At 39.7% G+C, this 21,557-nt stretch overlaps 1 protein-coding gene across 1 annotated transcript in view; it reads right to left on the bottom strand.

Moving 5' to 3' along the window:
• LOC111160451 (small nuclear RNA activating complex polypeptide 1) overlaps positions 1-10,658 on the bottom strand; it is a 33,259-nt gene extending 22,601 nt beyond the window's left edge. Inside the window, exons 1-4 of the mRNA XM_022523593.1 lie at positions 10,462-10,658; positions 7,661-7,820; positions 7,370-7,510; positions 6,694-6,798 (exon numbers count right to left, since the gene is read on the bottom strand). Coding sequence (XP_022379301.1) covers positions 6,694-6,798; positions 7,370-7,510; positions 7,661-7,820; positions 10,462-10,589 — 534 coding nt within the window. The 5' untranslated portion in view covers positions 10,590-10,658. The remainder of the gene's footprint in view (positions 1-6,693; positions 6,799-7,369; positions 7,511-7,660; positions 7,821-10,461) is intronic.
• Positions 10,659-21,557: the final 10,899 nt, after the last annotated feature.

The raw sequence follows: 21,557 nt of genomic DNA, 5'->3' as shown, positions 1-21,557 counted from the left end.
TAGAATATGGTAGCATCTAAAATACAGAGTAACATTTGAGCAAATTGAAAATCTGATCCCTCTTTCACTCCTGATACAGGAAAAGATTGAATAGGGTTGAGAAAAAAAAAAAGTAACATTTATCAAGAGTCCACTATGTGCCATATGCCATCCTCAGCATTATACAGACATAATTCAGTTTCAATTCTTACAATTGGATGATATAAGGATGGTAATCCTAATATTAAAGAGGGGGAAACTAAGGATTAAAGAAATTTAAAAACCTGACCTAAGCCAGTACCCTGGTTAGACTCACTTGCTCATGAGAATTCTCTCTCCCTTTATGTGTGCATATATTCATTCTTTTGACATGTGAATATATCATCAATTACTAGGTTGTAGTCCTGGTAATAGGTATTGTTTTAAACTCAGGGTGGTGTTTTACCATGCATATAAAACTCTATGACTCTCACTACTGATCCATGTAAAAGAAGATTTTTTTGTTAATACTGAACAACTGAAATAAAATACCAAAATACATTAGATGGTAAAGCTACTTTAAGAGTGGCCTCTTGGGCAGACGAGGGATAAGAAGGCAGGGAAGTAGGAGAACCTGTTTCAACTGGTCCCCTAAAGTGTGCTAAATATCTACCAGAACACTCTGAACACCCATGAAATCAGCCTGAGATGTAAGATTATACACTTCTGGATCTCAAGGGGGGCAGAAGACATCAGTGGAGAGGGTGCATCTTGCTTAGATCATGGTTGATATATTCAGCTGTACATCCCCTCAACCACCTCTCACCAAAATGACGAGGAGGAGGAACACCCAACAGAGGAAAAATCCAGAGACTGTGCCCTCTTCCACAGAGCTGGTGCATATGGACATAAATAATATGTCAGAAAGGGAATTCAGGGCAACAACTATCCAGGCAATGCCTCCAATCCAGGTTGGAGAAAACCAATATGAGATCCAAACTAATCTAAATACTCTAACAGCTAGGGTAACCGAGGCAGAAGACAGAATTAGTGATCTAGAGGACAAACTGATAGAGGAAAAGGATCAGGAGGAGGCCTGGAACAAACAGCTTAGAAGCCATGAAAACAGAATTAGAGAAATAAATGACACCATGAAACATTTCAACACCAGAATTATTGGGATCCCTGAGGGGGTGGAGAAAGAGAGAAGACTAGAAGATATAGTTGAAAAAATTCTGGATGAAAATTTCCCCAGTCTGGGAAATGGAACAAGCATTTGTGTCCTGGAGGCAGAAATGACATCCACCAAGATCAATGAATCTAGAAAGATCTCCAGACACTTGATTGCAAAATTCAAGAATCATAATTTTAGACAAGAGGTTCTAAATGCAGCTAGGGGGAAGAGATTCCTTATGTACAGAGGAAGGTCCATCAGAATACCATCAGACCTGTCCACAGAAACCGGACAAGCCAGAAAGGGTTGGCAAGACATATTCAGGGCACTAAATGAGAAGAACATGCAGCCAAGAACACTTTATCCAGCAAGGTTGACACTCAAAATGGATGGAGAGATAAAAAGCTTCCACGACCAGCAAGGTGTAAAAGAGTATGTGACCCCCAAGCCAGCACTACAAGAAATATTAAGGGGGGCTTCTATAAAATAAGAAAGAACCCAAGAGTGACATAGAACAGAAAATCACAGAGAAAATCTATAGAAATAAGGACTTCACAGGCACATGCTGTCAATAAAAACTTATCTTTCAATAATCACTCTCAACGTGAATGGCCTAAATGCTCCCATAAAATGGTACAGGGTTGCAGACTGGATAAAACAAAAGGACCTGTCCATATGCTGTCTAAAAGAGACACATTTGGAACCAAAAGATATATCCAGACTGAAAGTGAAGGGATGGAGACTCATCTTTCATGCCAACGGGCCTCAAAAGAAAGCTGGGGTAGCGATTCTCATATCAGATAAATCAGATTTTAAACTAAAGACTGTAGTCAGAGATACAGAAGGACACTACATCATTCGTAAAGGGTCTATCCACCAAGAAGACCTAATAATTATAAATATTTATGCCCCCAATATGGGAGCAGCCAACTACATAAGCCAATTGTTAATCAAAATAAAAATCCATATTGATATGAATACATTAATTGTAGGGGATCTTAACATGCCACTCTCAGTAACAGACAGATTATCCAAGCAGAAAATCAATAAGGAAACAAGAGCTTTGAATGACACATTGGACCAGATGGACCTCATGGATATATACAGAACATTCCACCCTAAAACAACAGAATATTCATTATTTTCGAGTGCACATGGAACTTTCTCCACAACAGACCACATACTGGGTCACAAATCAGGGCTCAACCGATACCAAAAGATTGAGATTATTCCCTGCATATTCTCGGACCACAATGCTTTGAAACTGGAACTCAACCACAGGAAAAAGTTTGGAAGGAATTAAAAACTTGGAAGCTAGGGGCTCCTGGGTGGCTCAGTGGGTTAAAGCCTCTGCCCTCAGCTCAGGTCATGATCTCAGGGTCCTGAGATCGAGCCCCGCGTCAGGCTCTCTGCTCAGCAGGGAGCCTGCTTCCCTTTCTCTCTCTCTGCCTGCCTCTCTGCCTACATGTGATCTCTCTCTCTCTGTCAAATAAAATAAAATAAAAGTTGGAAGCTAAAGACCAACCTGCTTAAGAATGTTTGGATCAATCAGGAAATCAAAAAAGAACTTAAACAATTCATGGAAACCAATGAGAATCAAGAAACATCGGTCCAAAACCTATGGGATACAGCAAAGGGGGAAAGACATAGCCATCCAAGCCTCACTCAAAAAAACTGAAAAATCCAGAACACACCAGCTCTCTTTACAACTTAAAGAACTGGAAAATCAACAACAAATTAAGCCAACCCATGCACAAGAAGGGAAAGAATCAAGATTAGAGCAGAGATCAATGAGTTAGAAACTAGACATACAGTAGAACACATCAACGAAACTAGAAGCTGGTTCTTTGAAAGAATCAATAAGATCGATAAACCACTGGCTAAACTAATCCAAAAGAAAAGAGAGAGGACACAAATTAATAAAATTATGAATGAAAGGGGACAGATCACAACTAACACCAAGGAAATAGAAACAATCATCAGAAATTACTATCAATAGTTATATGCCAATAAGTTAAGTAACCTAGATGAAATGGATGCATTCCTGGAAACCTATAAACTTCCAAGACTGAAACAGGAAGAAATTGACAACCTGAATATCTAGTAACAACACTGAAGCAGTGATCAAAAACCCTCCCAAAAAACAAGAGCCCACCACCTGACAGATTCCCTGGGGAATTCTACCAAACATTCAAAGAATAATACCTATTCTCCTGAAGCAGTTTCAAAATAATAGAAACAGAAGGAAAATTTCCAGACTCTTTCTATGAAGCCAGCATTACCGTGATCCCCAAACCAGGCAAAGACCCCATCAAAAAGGAGAATTTCAGACCAATATCCCTGATGAATATGGATGCCAAGATTCTCAAAAAGATCTTAGCTAACAGGATCCAACAGTACATTATAAAGATTATCTACCATGACCAGGTGGGATTTACCTCTGGGATGCAAGGGTGGTTCAATATTTGGAAATCAATCAGTGAGACAGAACAAATCAATAAGAGAAGAAAGAAGAACCACATGCTCTTCTCAATTGATGCAAAAAAAGCATTTAACAAAATACAGCATCTGTTCCTGATTAAAACTCTTCAAAGTATAGGGATAGAGGGAACATTCCTCAACTTCATAAAACCTATCTATGAAAAACCCACAGCGAAAATCATTCTCAGTGGGGAAAAGCTGACAGCTTTCCCTTTGAAATCAGGAACAGGACAAGGATGCCCACTCTAGCCACTGTTGTTCAACATAGTACTAAAAGTCCTAGCAACAGCAATCAGACAAAAAGAAATAAAAAATATTCAAATTGGCAAAGAAGAAGTCAAACTCTCTCTCTTCACAGATGACATGGTCCTTTATATGGAAAACCCAAAAGACTCTACCCTCAAACTACTAGAAGTCATACAGCAATTCAGTGATGTGGCTGGATACAAAATCAATGCATAGAAATCAGTTGCTTTCCTACACACTAACAATGAAAACATAGAAAGGGAGATTAGAGAATCAATTCCATTTACAATAGCACCAAGAACCATAAGATACCTGGGAATAAACCTAACCAAAGGATCTGTACTCAAGGAACTACAGAACACTCATGAAAGAAATTGAAGACACAAGGAGATGGAAAAGCATTCCATGCTCATGAACAGAAGAATAAACACTGTTAAAATGTCTATACTGCCTAGAGCAATCTATACTTTCAATGCCATCCCCATCAAAATTCCACCAGCATTTTTCAAAGTGCTGGAACAAACAATCCTGAAATTTGTATGGAACCAGAGAAGACCCCGAATTGCTAATGAAATGTTGAAAAAAACTGGGGCCATCACGTTGCCTGATTTCAAGCTTTACTGCAAAGCTGTGATCACCAAGACAGCATGGTACAAAAACAGACACACAGACAAGTGGAACAGAAGAGAGCCCAGATATGGACCTACAACTCTGTGGTCAAATAATCTTCAACAAAGCAGGAAAAAATATCCAGTGGAAAAAAAAAAACCAGTCTCTTCAACAAACAGTGATGGGAAAATTGGACAGCTATATTTAGAAGAATGAATCTTGACCATTTTCTTACACCACACACAAAGATAAAGTCAAAACAGATAAAAGACTTCAACATGAGGCAGGAATCTATCAAAATCCTAGAGGCGAACATAGGCAGTAACTTCTTCAACACTGGCCACAGCAACTTCTTTCAAGACATGTCTCCAAAAGCAAAGGAAACAAAAGCAAAAATGAACTTTTGGGACTTCATCAAGATCAAAAGCTTCTGCACAGCAAAGGAAACAGTCAACAAAACAAAGGGGTTGGGGCACCTGAGTGGCTCAGTGGGTTAAAGCCTCTGCCTTCGGCTCGGGTCATGATCCCAGGGTCCTGCTCTCTGCTCAGTGGGGAGCCTGCTTCCTCCTCTCTCTCTCTGCCTGCCTCTCTGCCTACTTGTGATCTGTCAAATAAATAAATAAAAATCTTAAAAAAAAAAAAACCAAAAAAAAACAAAGGGGCAACCCACAGAATGGGAGAAGATATTCGCAAATGACACCACAGACAAAGGGCTGATATCCAAGATCTATAAAGAACTCCTCAAACTCAAGACTCAAAAAATAGATTACCACGTCAGAATGGGCAGAAGACATGAGCAGACACTTCTCCAAAGAAGACATACAAATGGCTAACAGACACATGAAAAAATGTTCATCATCATTAGCCATCAGGGAAATTCAAATCAAAACCACATTGAGATACCACTTTACACCAGTTAGAACGGCCAAAATTAACAAGACAGGAAACAACAAGTGTTGGAGAGGATGTGGAGAAAGGGGAACCCTCTTACACTGTTGGTGGGAATGCAAGTTGGTGCAGCCACTTTGGAAAACAGTCCAGAGATTCCTTAAGAAATTAAAAATAGAGCTACCCTATAACCCTGCAATTGCACTACTGGGTAATTACCCCAAAGATACAGATGTAGTGAAAAGATAGGCCATCTGTAGCCCAATGTTCATAACAACAATGGCCACAATTGCTAAACTATAGAAGAGGCAAGATGCCCTTCAACAAACAAATGGATAAAGATGATATGGTCCATATATACAGTGGAATATTATGCCTCCATCAGAAAGGATGAATACCCAACTTTTGTATCAACATGGACGGGACTGGAGGAGATTACGTTGAGTGAAATAAGTCAAGCAGAGAGAGTCAATTATCATATGGTTTCACTTACTTGTGCAGCATAAGGAATAACATGGAGGACATTAGAAGGAATGGAAAAGTGAATTGGGGGAAATTGGAGGGGGGAGACGAACCATGATAGACTGCACTCTGAGAAATAAACTGAGTGTTTTGGAGGGAGGGGGGTGCAGGGTTAGGTGAGCCTGGTGGTGGGTATTAAGGAGGGCATGTATTGCATCGCACACAGGGTGTGGTGCATAAAAAATGAATCTTGGAACACTGAAAAAATAAAATTAAATTTAAAAAAAGTGTGCCTCTTATCCATAATTCTTGATTTCAAATTTTTATCAGAATAGCCTCATTGTTATTCAATAAGTTTTTAAATAAACATATAAAAGGGAACTAAGGAAATGAATAGATAATAAATAAAGATTTTATTTATTTGACAGACAGAGATCACGAGTAGGCAGAGAGGCAGGAGGAGAGAGGAAGAAGCAGGCTCCCCACTGAGCAGAGAGCTGGATGTGGGGCTTGACCCCAGGGCCCTGGGATCATGACCTGAGCCGAATGCAGAGGCTTTAATCCACTGAGCTACCTAGGTGCCCTAAATTCTCGTTTTATGACCTATCTAAAGTCAAATACAAATGGTGGTTTCAGTATTTGAATCTAAATACCCAAGTTCAAGTACAGTCTTCTACATCTTTTTGTTTCTGAGTTTTCAGATTTATTCCATAAATTTTCATATATTTAGGGTGTATTCTTTCTGATACTTTGGAGGAAAAATAAGCATTCTATCAACAGTTAAATTCATTAGAAAAAACTTCAGTATCCCATAGATGAAGGTATAATAATAACAATTTTTTTTTTAATTTCAAGGGCAGAAAAAACAAATTTACCTCTAATACATCAGAAGTGATAAGTTTCATTACACGATCATTTGGGTCCTTAAATTCTTCTGTAACTTCAGCTCGCTGAATTTTCTTCTTCATCCTATATGATAGCTAGATGATAATGAATGTCTTTTAAAGGATATTTTTTAGATAATCCATTTTCCAAAGACTACTAGAATTTTAAAATAACCTTTAAGATGCCATGCCATATGCTTCTAACTTCAGATGATATTCAGACAAGTTACATGATTTGCGGGCTGATGTCAGAACCAGAATTAGGACTTAATGCTCTTTCAGTCTAGTGTCTCATCCGTCATTAAGACTGAAGAAATAAATTTTATTAGTGGAAGTTTCAACTTTTCACCAACTGACATTAAAATTCCTTGGCCCTCTTTCAGTAACCTAATGTCTGAAAAGGGAAATAAGCAAAATGGCAGATGCCAAATCTAATTTCTTCTAACAATTTAATAGACGGCATTTAGAAACACTCCATTTAAAAGCAAAGACTAAATTGTTTGCAAAACAAAAGTAATTAGAAAGTATTTTCTCCTATGTTAAGAAACCTTTCTACAAGTATCAGAAATTACATGGTATCTTTTCCACGTCATGGAGATTGAGGTACTTTATGAACAATAAAGCATTAGTTCTCATTTTGAAAAATGATCTATTTTAGACAACATACCAATTTGGGCATAGCTGTAAAGTGAAATGCTTTGTCTAGTCGTAGTTTCCTAAAAATATATGCTGCATCAAAATGTTGTGCATTTATCAAATCTTGCTGAAATTTTAAAACTTCATCCCAATCCTTCAGGGCAACTCTAATCTACAAACAAAAGTAAAAAAGTTGTTACTAAAGGTAAATCTTCTTCACAAATGTATTATATTTTTGAAACACTGGCATTCCTATTAAAATCAGTTTGTTGTAAAAATATTGTACCTATTTCCTATGTTGCTGAGGGAAAACAAGTATTACCTTTTGCTTTGGTTGACACAGTTGGGTGTTATATAATCCGTATAGCAGATACAAAGCACCAACTCTGATCTGGAAGGTGTATGGAGGTAAAAAATATTGCCAAGCCAAAGCTAACGCTTCTTTTGTAAACTTGTTCTTTTCTAAATTTCTCATTCTACCACTAGGAAACAAAGAGAAAATATATTATGACTCTCAGTAAACAAGTAATGAACAAAAATTAGAAGATGTATATTCTAGCAGCTGCTAGAAACTGAATGGGCATTCCACATCTGGTCCTTTCATGATCAAGCATGACCTAATTTTCCGCTATGCTTCTTACCCTGAGGCACAGACATATAGTAGGTAAACATAATGCTCTTTCTAAAGCATCAACTTTATTTGCTGAATTGGCGAGCAAAAAGGGAGGGGTTACAAATTATCCCCAGGTAAAAATTTTAAATATTTAAAATATTAAAATAATCATGGTTATATTACAGAATAAAATACAAAAATTACATGCATTTTAATATATAATGGAGATTTTCCTCAATACTCTCAGGGATTCACAGTACCCCTCATTTGTCTTTGAGACACCTAGGTGAAAAAGTTAGAGAACCACAATACAACCCAACCCATGCCCTCCTCCCAATTCTGCAGGGTAAAGCTCACCAAAGTAAAGAGGGTGCAGAGCAGGAAAGCGACTGCTCTATACTCCCAAAGCCTAGGCTCTTCAAATAATAAATATACTGAAAGAATGCAAAATACCTACTGTTGTATTAGCAACCAAAGCACTTTCTAAAGTAACATCACTCTTCAAGTCGTCCTCACTTTTTTTCTCATTTTAGTTTTTCTTCATTAGCTAAATATTGAGGTAACCCCGGCAAAATTTTCCGTAACTGCCAATTCTCAGGAGAGATGCACTGAAAGACCACAGGTTTTTTGTTTTGTTTTGTTTTGTTTTAAAGATTTTATTTATTTATTTGACAGAGTGAGATCACAAGCAGGCAGAGAGGCAGGCAGAGAGAGAGAGGAAGAAGCAGGCTCCCCACAGAGCAGAGAGCCCCATGCGGGGCTTGATCCCAGACCCTGAAATCATGACCCGAGCCGAAGGCAGCGGCTTAACCCACTGAGCCACCCAGGCGCCCCAAGACCACAGGTTTTGAATGCAGGCAGACATACAGTTCTCAGTATCTGTTCTACCACCTACTAGCGGTTTGATCGTGGAGATTACTTAACCTCCTTGAGCCTCAATTTCCCCATCTATAAAACAAGGATAATTATATACCTGCTTTCCAGAGTTCTTCCATGGATTAAATACATTAACCTATAAACACATCACATTTAGTAGCCATTAAAAAATTAGTTCCTGGGGTGCCTGGGTGGCTCAGTTGGTTAAGCCACTGCCTTCAGCTCAGGTCATGATCCCAAGGTCCTGGGATGGAGCCCCACATCCGGCTCCCCGCTCTGCAGGGAAGCCTGCTTCTCTCTCTCCCTCTGCCTGGCGCACCCCTGCCTGTGCTCTCTCTCTCTCTCCGTCAAATAAATAAAATCTTCAAAAAGACAAAACTAGTTCCTTTCCTTTCATCAACTGTACAACAAATAGCTCTCTATCCTCAAACCATGCAATGTACAAACAATGTAAATAATTATATTACGACAAAAAAGAGAACTTTTACTTTTTATTCAGGAAAACACAGAGTTTTAATCACAAGAATTCAGTCAGCCAATTATTTAGCTTTTACACTATTATATATGTTATGCCAATGGATACCAAATTCATCCAGTCACTGTCCTCAGAGCTCTATCCAGCTGAGGGAAAAATTTAAAGCAATAATAATAATGAATAGTTACAGAGTCCTTAAGCACTTAACATATATTAGCTCATTTAACCCTTAGAACTACAATGTGAAGTATTATCACTGTCTCCACTGTATAGATGCAGAAGCTCAGGCAAACTTCCCCCGAAGTCAGGTTACTCTGCGGACTCATTCAAAATCAGGCAGTGGGGCTCAGTAACCACTCTACTACACTTCACAATACCCTGTGGGAAAAGTCCACAGATAAAATAAGAAGAGCGCTCTAGGAAAAACAGAGTCTGAACGCCTTACTTCAGAAGGGCAAAGGAAGGCTTCCCTAAAGAACTGTCATTTGAGCTTAAAACCGAGGGAAGCCAAAGGTGACCTGGCAGAAAGAGCTGGGGGAAAGCTCCGGGCTTTCGAAACGCCTGAAGAGGGCCACAGGCAGAATGGAGCAAGCGAGTGCACGGAGGGAAACGGCAGATAAAGTCGCTGAGATGGACTGAGGCCGGTCACGGAGAGTCTTGCCAGGCATATTAGGGAATTTGGGAATTAGGGAATTCGAGCTTTATCCTAAGGGCAGTGGAAACCACTGGAGTGGTAAGCAGGGGAGTGACGGGATCAAATTTGCACTTTAGAAAGGCAACTTTGGTTGTCCTATGAAAAATGAATTCCGTCGTGCAGGGGTTTGTCCTTGCCTAGGTGTTTGTTTTGTTTTCAAACACGAGGTTCTAAGAGAACACCACTGCAGGAAGGGGAATGATGGGTGACCTAGGCCGGTACCAGGCAGAGGACCTGGAGAGGAGGGCTGAGAACGACAGCCAAGCAGAAATAACACTGAGGAGGACGCCGCAAAAGGATGCAGCCGAAAGGAATGAAAGCGCCCAGGAAGAAGGCCCGGCAGAACTGGGGGCAGCATTCTGAGACTGCCGCCTTTCTCAGCCCTTCCCAGGTGCTGCGAGGCGTTGGAGAAGAAAGCAGCTTCCTACGCCACCCCCGACCCAGGAGAGAGGCGGAAACACCCACCAGAAGATGGTCCCGAACTTCATACTCCTCCAGAGCTCCGTGAAGTCCTCGAAGCGCACACTGTCCGTCTCCTGGAAGCGGCTGAGCAGCGCCTCGCAGTCAGTCTGCAGGCCTGGAGGAGTCCCCATGCCTGCGAAGCCCAAACACCACACGCGGACCAGCCCGCCGCTGTCGCCGAGGAAACCGGGACCGGACGTTCCGCCTCTATAAGTGACGCACTTGCGCTCCGTGACGTATTATCCGGGCCCATTAGCTCCGCCTCCAGCCGGACTCGCGCGAACTGTGGTATTGCTTACTGCGCATGAGTGGATGCCAGTCCTTTTTACCTACTAAGCTCTCCTTAACATAGGGAGCTAAGGTCAGTCCTTTAAATTTCATTGAAGAGGTTTGTATGTCAAGTGTCCTGTGAGCCCAAGAAGTATTTTAGGTCTGCATTAGGCTGGCTTGTGTAAATTGGCTTTACCCTTACTGTCACTTTCCTTTAAAGTGACCCGAGTGTGACAAGTCAACTCTGTAGCTAGGCAAGAACAGTTCCCCCTCCTCACCTACCTCCTCATGGAAACAGGAGCCAAAAACGGTTTACTAGGAAATGGACTGGGCTCATTCTGTCACAGTCTGCAACCACATAATATAGTGTCTAATGTATGTCTCTCATTGTAACCGAAGCAGTCTTCTGCAACCACAAGTTGAGAAACTTGAGAACATCTCCCTGCCGCCACCCATCCCCTATAGTCATAATAATCTGACTCAGTACTTAGCTGAAAGCATTTATTTATATTTATCGATTATTTGGCTTAATTGGTTCTCTGTACACTCCTCTCCTAGCTTCTTCCTGGAGCTAGATAGGGAGCTGTATTTTGTACTTTTCACCATTTTCAGGGTGCAGGGCTTCCTGTATTTATTCTTTAGGAGAGGTATCCCAATATAATAGAAAGCATTAGACTATGTGTCTGTAGATCTGTTCAACTCACTTAAGTTTCCTGATTGTCGATCTATCTTTTAAATTTTATGTAATATTTTATGTATACAGAAAACCTTATGTAACATATCTGAGATAAGAAGCAGAGCAATGTAACGAATATGTGTGTACCTCTACCTGTGTAGGACAGGAACACTACCAACTCTGTCACATTAATCTGTGACCACTTCCTCTAACTTGGTCCCCTGCTCTACCACTTCCTTAGTAACAACTACCTTGTTTTGCTTCTCATTCTCTTGTATATACAAGATACAAATTTTATATATGAGATATATATATATATATATATACAAATAAGAGGAGCCATGTACAAAAATATATATATATATATATATATATATATATATATATATATAGTATATACTTTATGTCGTGTGTATGGATCTCGAAACAATATATTGTCTAGTTGTGGTTGGTTTTGAGTCTTATGAAAGTGGTATTGCAATTTTTTTAAGTAAGTTCTATGCCCAACTTGGAGCTTGAACTCATGGTCCAGAGATCAAGAGTGGCATGCTTTACCAACTGAGCCAGCTGGGCACCACTCCCCTTCTTTTACATTTTTACTTACCTTTTTTTTTTTTTAATTTCTAACATAAGGCCTTTGAATTAATTTCAACCTTAAATAATGTTCCTAAGATTTATTCATAGCTGTATTCATTTTTACTGCTGCCTAATGTTCTGTTGTGTGAATACATAGTTTACCCATTATTTCCTCCATACAAATTTAGGTGGGTTCTAGGTTTTATATTTACAAACAGTATGCTACTGTGAACACTTTTGTACATGGCTCCTCTTATTTGTAGGGTTTCCAGATAAAGTAGATGAGGCCAAATTAAACTTGAATTTCAGATAAAATTTTAAAATTACTCATTGTTTATCTTAAACACAGTTTAAGTGTATTTTAAAGGATGTCCTTTATTCTTGTTTGCCAAAGTTGGCAATTCTAGTTACATCTTACGGCAGTACATCGTACAGTAGAATTGTTAGATGACAATGGGTGCAAGTGTAAAACTTTAAAAGATAATGTCAAATTGTTTTTCTAGCATGGTTGAACTGATTTTCACTTCACTATCAGTGTATGGCAGTTCCAAATTCAGCCATATCATATCAGAAATTTGATATCTAATTGTGGTCTTAACATAGTTGTGCATCTTCTTAAATTCTAATTTTTTTTTCCTATTTCCTCTACTGTGAAATGCCTGTTCATATATTTTACCCATGTTTCAGCTGGGTTGTTCACCTTTTTCGTATTGATTGGTAGGATCACCTTATATCTGAATACAAAATTGGTGTATATTATATGTATTATAAATATCTTTCCCCAGTCTGATTTATTTTTGTTTACTTTATGGTGATTTTTGATGTACAGAGACTCTTATTTCTAGTGTAGTCAATTTAAAAAATCTTTTCGAATAAGGGTTTTTGTCTATAAATATGTTCCCTATATTTCATTATTAGCTAAGCTAATGCCAGTACTGTGACTTAATAAACTTAAATGCTCGGTAGCTTAACACAAAAGAATTTTTTTCTTTTCATGTTAGGTTCAATTGATGGCAAGATGGGACGGAAAGTGTTCTGCTCTGAGAAGTCATCCAGGGAACCAGACTGCTAAAGCCTCTGAGGTCTTCAGCCATTGATTTTTAAAGCTACCCTGAACGTAGGGGAAGAAAGAATGTAAAATATTGCATGAGAGATTGTTATGAGCCACGTCAAAAGTGGTGTACACTTAGTGGGTGGTCTGCTAATCTCTGCTGGTCCACGAACTATTTATTGCTCAGTAGTACAAAATTTTACTCAGTAGTACAAAAATTAAGAATACTTGTAAACTTTTAACAGCAACCTGGCAATATAATTTTATGTCTGTTCAATCTAATAATAAAAAACGGGCTTGCATTTGGTCTGACTTTTTAAAATATCAATTTTCTGGTAATTTATTTGTTTTCGTTTACAAAAGTATTGATCCATAATAAATTGGAGACAAATTGTCCATTACTACAGACAGTTTAAGAAGCACTGGTGTGCTATTTCAGTCCATATCCTATTATCCAAAAGTCTCTCACATAGTCCTCCCCCGAGGCAGAGAGACCTGGGAAACATCCCTAACTGGGCAACCTCTTCCCCACGACAACTCCAATCTATGGAAGAGGTGCATAATCTTTGTTGAACTGCCAACATTGCTGCTACAAGTTTATTCCAAAAGTCTAAAAGTATTGCCTTTCACTTTGGATTCACTGTATCTATCTAAAAATTATTTCTATGTGTGGTATGAGTTAAGGATCCAATTTCACTTTTTTGCATATAACCATATATATGTATGTATATGTATTTTCCAAATGTGTAATTTTCTAGCACCTCCGATTGAATAGTCCATCCTTTCCCTAATGATCTAAAAAGTCACTTCCAGGGGCACCTGAGTGGCTCTGGGTTAAGCCTCTGTCTTCCGCTCAGATCATGATCCCAGGGTCCTGGGATGGAGCCCCGCATCTGGCTCTCTGCTCAGCAGGGAGCCTGCTCCCCTCCCCCTCTCTCTGCCTGCCTCTCTGCCTATTTGTGATCTCTCTCTGTCAAATAAATAAATAAGTAAATCTTTAAAGAATAAAAAATAAAAAAGTCACTTCTGTGCCATATCAAATGTGCGGGCCTAATTGAAGCCAATACACAATTATATGGCTCTGTACCTGTTAAGATATGAAAATATTTACTGCTAGTACATATAATTTATTGTAGCGATTCTGAATACTGATTGCTCCCCCTTTCCCATGGGGCTGGTTGGTTTTTTTTGTTTCCTTGTTTATTTGTTTAGTGACCTGACTGGACTATTTTAGTGAGGTCCATTTCACCCAAGAAGTGAAGACTCTTTAAGTAGCTACTCAGAGGGTACATCCCAGGTAACTTTGCACACGGTTACCTAGGATGAGAGTGGTTTTAGCAAGGCTTTCTTTGGCTGTCTCTTTTCCAGATCTCTCCATTAAAGAGCCTGACTCTGTTGTTATTACACCCAGCCATTGGGCTCCAGTAACTGCCTATTGATTGCTCCCTTGCTCTTGACAGTATCCTGGGGACACAGTCTAATACAATTACATTTCAGCTCCTTTGCAGAGATAGGCTTTGAGGCTTGTTCAGATCCCAAGAGGGCTTCTCCTAGTTGTCTCTTTCCTTGGCTTCCCCCCACCACTCTCCGCCCCCCTCTCCCGCCCCGCCCCGCCAAACTCATTGGTCTGCAGTTTAACTTCTTGCTGCCATGGAGCTACCAGCCTCCTCTTAATAACTTATCATGAGAATATCCATTGTTTTCAAGAGCACCTTTGGGTTTGAATCTTCTCACACTCTTCCAAATAAAGTCCATTCCTGTGGGGAGAGCGTCAGAGTTCTCTGTTCTAATGGACTTTCTCTCCCCCTGGGAGAAATCTCTGAGCGACTGCTGTGGAGCTGGGGATGGGGACAGGGGCCCACTTCTCTCAGAATGATACCTCTGCTTTAGGAGCAGGGCCATGGTGGGGGTGTGGAGGGGCTATAGTCTCTTCCTTCTCAGGCTGCCTCTGCTGGCATGGAACTCCCAGCTTACATGAGAGTGGGGATGAAAGCCACTGGGATCTGAGCACTCTTGGCCTGCTGCACCTGGAATAGAGCCTGTCCTATGAATAGTGTCTGAAAGGAAGAAAGGAGTTCCCAATGTCTCCAATCTTCAGGCTGTACTTACCTGGAATTTAGCCTTTGCAACATGAAGTTAAAGAGGATAAGAAGTGCTGGCAGCCTGGCCCTCCCAGAGAGGTACCATAGCCTTTTACTGGGACAGAGGGGTAGAGGGAACCCTTTCTTGTCCACATCCACCTGGAGTTGAGCTTTCGTCATACTGAGCAGGATAGGGGAGGCAGCAAGTCATGGCGCAGGTGGTGTCACTAAGTCTTGTTATTCTTACCAAGATTTAATATACTTTCTTGAATAAAATTTTCTTCATCTGCTGTATTCTCTTCAGCCAATTTCAAGAAACTTTAAATGGGATATATTTTTTTTAATTCTTGCCAACTGTAGTTGTTTCACTGGGGAGCAAGTCCATGGAGCTCCTCATACTGCCATTTTCCTGGACATGCCTTTAAAGGCATAACTCCCCCTTCCAATGATTGATCAGTGTAGTGGTGTAAAGGCCCCAGCCATCTCTGTAACTTGGGACAACTCTCAAGGACCATCCCAGGTCCAGAGCTCCGCACATGGCTGATGAAGACATTTGTTGGGACTGCTTCTCAGCTCCGTTTCTCACTCTGACTACTTCTGCTTTTTTGCTTTCTCATGTTGTCCCTTAACACACTAATACATGACCTGCAGTCTCCATCTCAGAGTCTACTTCCCAGGGAACCCAACAGTAGATACTTGGGCATCATTATACTATTCTCTTTACTTTTGTACATGTTCAAAGTTTCCATAGTGGATATTTAAAGAAAGAAAAGAACTGAGTCAGACTGGATGTGTGGATAAGGTTGGAAGTGACAAGTGACCTCTAGGGATTGGTTTGGGACACTGAGCAGAGAATGCAGGAGGAGGAGGCATTTGGAGAACATATGAGGAATCATTTGGAGCACAGTTTTTCAGAGGCCAAATTTGAGGTTCCTTTGGGGAGCAGTATAGTCTGGATACAGATTATCAAGCTAGAAACAACTCATGGAAAGAAAAGGTAATGGTGACCCAGAACATATTAAATGGCCAGTAAACATTCTATTCAGTTTTCAGTCATGTTTTGCTCAATAAACAGCTGACTGTGTAAGTAGCTCATACAGGGGCTATTGATGGTAGGCACCACATTCTGGAATATTTATATCACCCGCAGGTCTTAGAACAACATTGTCCTAGTCTGTTCAAGCTTCTTTAAGAAAAAAAGCATAAACTGGGGAGCTTATAAACAGCAAACCTTTATTCCTCACAGTTCTGGAGGCCGGTGAGAACCCTGTTACAGTTGAAGATCACCGACTTTTCACTGAATCCTCACATGGCCAAAGGAAGCAATGGAGCTCTCAGGAGAAGTTGTGAACATTCCTATGTTGAAACCTAACCTCCAAGATGATGGTATTAGGAAGTGGTGCCTTTGCGCAGTGATTAAATCATGAGGGTGGGGAGAGAGAGAAACATCTGTTTTATAAGGGCACGAATCCCTTTCATGAAGCTCTACACTCATGATCTAATCACCGCCCAAAGGCCCTACTTCCTAACAGTAGTATCTTGTAGGTTAGGTTTCAACATATGAATGTTGAGAGGAAGCAAACATTCTAAACATAGCAAACACCTTGGACTCACTCAACCCTCAGTAATTGTTCACTGAATGAATGGATTTCACTGGAAGACTAGAAAATAGTCCTGTTTTCTCCATTCTCTTTCTCCAGTCATAATTCTTCTCTGGTCCCACTGTCACAAGAGATACTTCCCACCTTTGATCATGTGTGTGTTGTCCTTGTGTAAACAGAGAGGAAGGTTTTAAGGAGCAATCAAAGATGAATCATATGGAATCACGCTCAAAGGAACTAAGAACTTTAGTAGGGGAGATAAGACGTGCATAAATGACCAAGGAAGCTTAAAAAAAAAAAAAAAAAAACACCAAGAAGTTAAGAAAGCTAAAGTTGTAGTGACATGGAAGTTCACAGTGGTGACAAGTATTCGCAGTCGAATTTGCCTGGGAGGAGGCATAGTACCTACCCAGGCTGTGCTGGCTCCTCTCTACTTTGTGGTGTTAATACCTCATTTTTTGCTTATGCTTTTATTCTTGCTTTCAATATTCTACCAGCAGAGTGGGAAATCAGGAAACAGTTTATGATGGTTTATCCCACAGCTGTTCAGAGCTCCTGTGTTTGTCATAGCAGTTGTGTAGAACCATTAAAAAAAAAAAATCTGTTTCAAAGAACAAATAATATTACCCAAAATATTTGAAAAGGAGCTCAATATAGTGTTTCTTAATGTTTAATGTTTCAAAGATCTCTAAAAATAGGTTTGACTGACAGAGTTCTCATGTACTTGTGAGGAGATATATATATATATAGATAGATATAGATGGAGATATATATATATAGATAAAGATATGATGTTTCTCAACTTTTTAAAATGCATTGCCCTTGGTGATAAACATTAAAGCCAAACCCCCCCCCCGCCCCCCGCTGCCTCAGGCTTGCTCTGCTCTGTGGAGAATTGCCAATTTATGATTATTAAGCATCCATAAGACCAAAAGAGTTTTAGGACTCTTTAAATGGCACTTCCCTAAATAAATTAATACAAACACAAAAGTTTAAGGCCACAGATCAGTTTTTATTAGTAAAACATATTTAAACCACCTCAACCACTTTTTAAAAATGGACTCTTTCTTCGATATTCTATTTGGAAAAACCATGAACAGCAAATTTTCCTGAAGGAAACAATTTAAAATAAAATGTAAAATGTTGACAACTGTGGATATGCACAGATGAGGTTATTAATTGAAACAATACCTTTGTTGTCTTACTACAGACTGCACAATCTTAACATACTAATTACAGGAGATTAAGTTTAATTCCCCAAGCTTCTCTGTATTCCATAAACTCACCTCCCTTCTGTCCAACTAGATTATCTTCTCCCAAAAGATTCTCAATAGCTGGCCTCAATAGGATGCGGGCACACAATAATCAAAAAACACGACAAATAAAAAGCAAAACAAAACAGAACAACACCTGGGGCAGCTAAAGTTCCAATGAACTTAATCAGGGATATCTCAAAGTGCTTTATTTAAAATTAACTAAATCTTTGAGTGCTTTATGAGAAATACATCTAAATAACCTTAAGAGTCCTCTATTTCTGACCAGATTAATAGATGACTAATTTTTAAAAACCTGTTATAATGTTAAGCAAGCTTCAATCTGTTAGGAGACCTCAGATATTTTTCTATTCCATAAAGCACAGCTTCCCACCCCAAAGTATTTGGGAGTTCCGCAGACAGCTCCACAGCAACACACTGAATCTCTATGCCCTGAATCTCCCAATCGGCTCATCCCAAGGAAAGTTTGGGCAAGAGCCAAGCATCACAATTGGACATATCTGCGGAGACTAAGGGCACTGCTGACCACTAGCGCACCCCGCCCGCCCAGGCAGAGGCCGGGAGGGGCCCGCGCCTCCCACATGAGCTCTCACACGTAGGCGGGCGCAGGAGCAACACCCCCACGGAACGAACCCCGCCTGGGAGACGAGGGCGGGGGCGGGGGCTGCGGTGCTGTGCCGGAGCACGTACCGGGGCGGGGCCTGCAGTGGGGCAGGCGGGGTTTGGGGAAGTTTCTCCCTGCGGCTTGTGTTTCGCATCCTTACCGTGTAGTACCAGCGGCACCAGGGATAGAAGGGGGTGGCCGGTCTCTTCCGCTTGTTATTTTCCCCGCTGAGGGGTCTGTCTGATCAGTGCTGCCCTCAGGCACCTGTCTTTTCTCTCCGTCCCGGATCATGGAGCCGAGAAAAGGGAATAAAAGAAATTAAATAGTACAAGGAGATCGGGTGTCTGGGCAGCTTCTTGGATAAAACCGTCCACTACAGGTAAGAAAATTATGTCCAGACCTCTGAAAGGTGTGAACACAACAAAGCTCCAGAAGGCGTTTGACAGGAGGGTTTGTGATAAGGTATAGCTTTTATAGTACAGGGAGACTATCTCATATCAAATTCTACAGATCGAACAACGATCTGTAAAACGATCTGGGACAACAGGTTCAGCGCTATTTTAAGGGATGAAATACGAGTAAAGTGGTTAGTGGCAGACCTAAAAAAAAAAAAAAAAAAAAAAAGAGTGAAAGATTTTTTCCGTTACACTTTTGTTGTTTCCAGTTGGCAATATATTGGCAAAGGTTTTATTTAACCAAAATCCTTAAAAAAAAAAAAAAAGATTCCATATTCTTTAAACCTTTTTTCTGATGTTGCTATATTAGAAATCTCGACTTTTAGAATCTAAATGTTTAAGTTTTTGCAAAGCCAGTAACTTTAAGTTCATCTTTTCTGTATTTTAGAGGTTGGAGGGGAAAAAGAGCTATTTGGAGTGGTAGTTGCAAAGTTATACAGACTTAAAAGAAAATAAACATGTCTGTTATGCCATTAAGTCGAACAGCCCTGGGAGAACTGTATCATACATTGGTATAATCTTTTATAGTTCATTGACAGGCTTTCATAAATCACCTCTTTTACCTGTGAGTTAATGTTTTTCATCACCAGACACCTGAATCTCTCAGACTAGATCAGACTCAAAATTTGATAGCCCTTTAGAACACCATTTTTACTCATTTCATGTCTTGCCATTTCTCACTTAGGACGTACCCTAATTGTTCTCTATGATTCCATTGCCCTCACCCCACCCGTTTGCTATTTTTTTTTTTTTTTTAAGATTTCATTTATTTGACAGAGATCACAAGTAGACAGAGCACTAGGCGGGGGTCCGGGGGAAGCAGACTCCCTGCTGAGCATTGAGCCTGATGTGGGGCTCGATCCCAGGATCCTGGGACCATGAACCGAGCCGAAGGCAGAGGCTTAACCCACTGAGCCACCCAGGCGCCCCCCGTTTGCTATTTAAACAGTTAACAGGGAAAAGGGTATGTTCTACTGAACTGGCTGACACCCTGCAGTATTCCTGCACCACAGGCATCTCAGATGCTTTGAACCTTGAGCTACCTCTCCAAAACTGTTTCCTTACCTATAAAATGAGATAAATTCACAGGTGTTTTTTGAAGATTGAAAGATAACATGCAAAATGCTTAGCACAAAGTCTAACATATAATACCTAATAGATGTCAGATTCATTTTAAACTCATAATCTAAAAGCCATTGTACTTAGCTGTGGTAAGCTGTCTGTGAAACTCTTCTTAGTTCCAAAGCTAAAGGTAGGGCTTAGAACAAAAGAACAAAATACACTAAACTCCCTTGCGATACTTTGTTCAGGTGTTAAAATAATACAGCGGCACGAGCAAAGTGGGAAAGTGATAGGCATGCTTAGGAAGGAGAAAAGCTATTACAGAATTCTAGTTGCTAGAGCAGGGTTATACTTCAGAGAAAGGCATTAGCATTATAAAGTACTAAGTGACAGTCTCAGGGAGGGCACAAATACTGGGAAGAAAGGGCTGGTTTTTCTATTTCCAACAGCTTCAAATACTCCAGGGGTGGTGAATGACCAAGAGGTGGGTACTTATTTTCTTCCAGTCCCATGGTCCTTTAAAGTGGTTTTCTCTTCTAAATCATCGCTCTTAACAAGTCATTTTCTCCTGGTGATTACATAATCTGACCACTTATTAATATTTGAAAACTATACATAAACGTCTAGTTTTCAACTAGAGTTAATTTGCTACCAAAATAAGCAAGAATTTTTGCTATTTTGACCTGAAAATATTAAGCAACTATTTTATTCTAACATTCCATCTATACTATATGTAATGAAATGCAGACGTGCTTTGGATTGTAGTATTTACAGTGAAGTATACATGTGCCCCCAAAATTTTGGAGTAAGTCTTTATATTACAAATTTTTGTTACTGAATTTTCATGTTATGACAATTAACATTTTTTTCAGTCTAAGAGAAGAAGAGCCACCTAAGATCTGGGGCTTAGTTCATTTTGTTCAGGATATTTTGTTCTTCTAACATCAGGACCTAAGGCTCTGGCACTGCCTATGTAATTTGTCCATAAAAATCATTTGCTATTACTTCTAGGTGCAGAGGTTCACAGTGATTTTTCATCTTTTTGTGCTTGTTTTTTTTTAAAGTAAGAATGTATTTTATAATCAGAAAGATAGCTATTCTCTAAACAAAATATAGGAAAAAATGAGTAAAGTTATTTTAAAAATATGTACAGTATCATTAAAACAAAAAAATGCAAGGTTTGTTCTAGTTTCAGATTAGAGTCAGAAGACCTAAGTTTAAATCTTTGGTGTATCATTTATTACCTTGAAAACTTAGACAAGTCAATTACCACTTGAGGTCTACATTTCTTCATCTATGAAATGGGAATAGATTGGAAATCTTTAAAGGCACTTCTAGCCCTTACAACATTATGTAACTATAATGTTCAGGATTTGTTTCACTCATCCCATTCACCTGGGATTAAAGCATTAAAATTGGCTTTACTTTAATAGGTTCATAACTTTAAAA

Source organism: Enhydra lutris, unplaced genomic scaffold, assembly GCF_002288905.1.
Source record: "Enhydra lutris kenyoni isolate GAN:26980312 unplaced genomic scaffold, ASM228890v2 scaffoldscaffold4, whole genome shotgun sequence".
Lineage (NCBI taxonomy): Eukaryota > Metazoa > Chordata > Mammalia > Carnivora > Mustelidae > Enhydra > Enhydra lutris.
The sequence above is the reverse complement of the archived record's forward strand: the minus strand, read 5'-3'. Positions and strand labels throughout refer to the sequence as shown.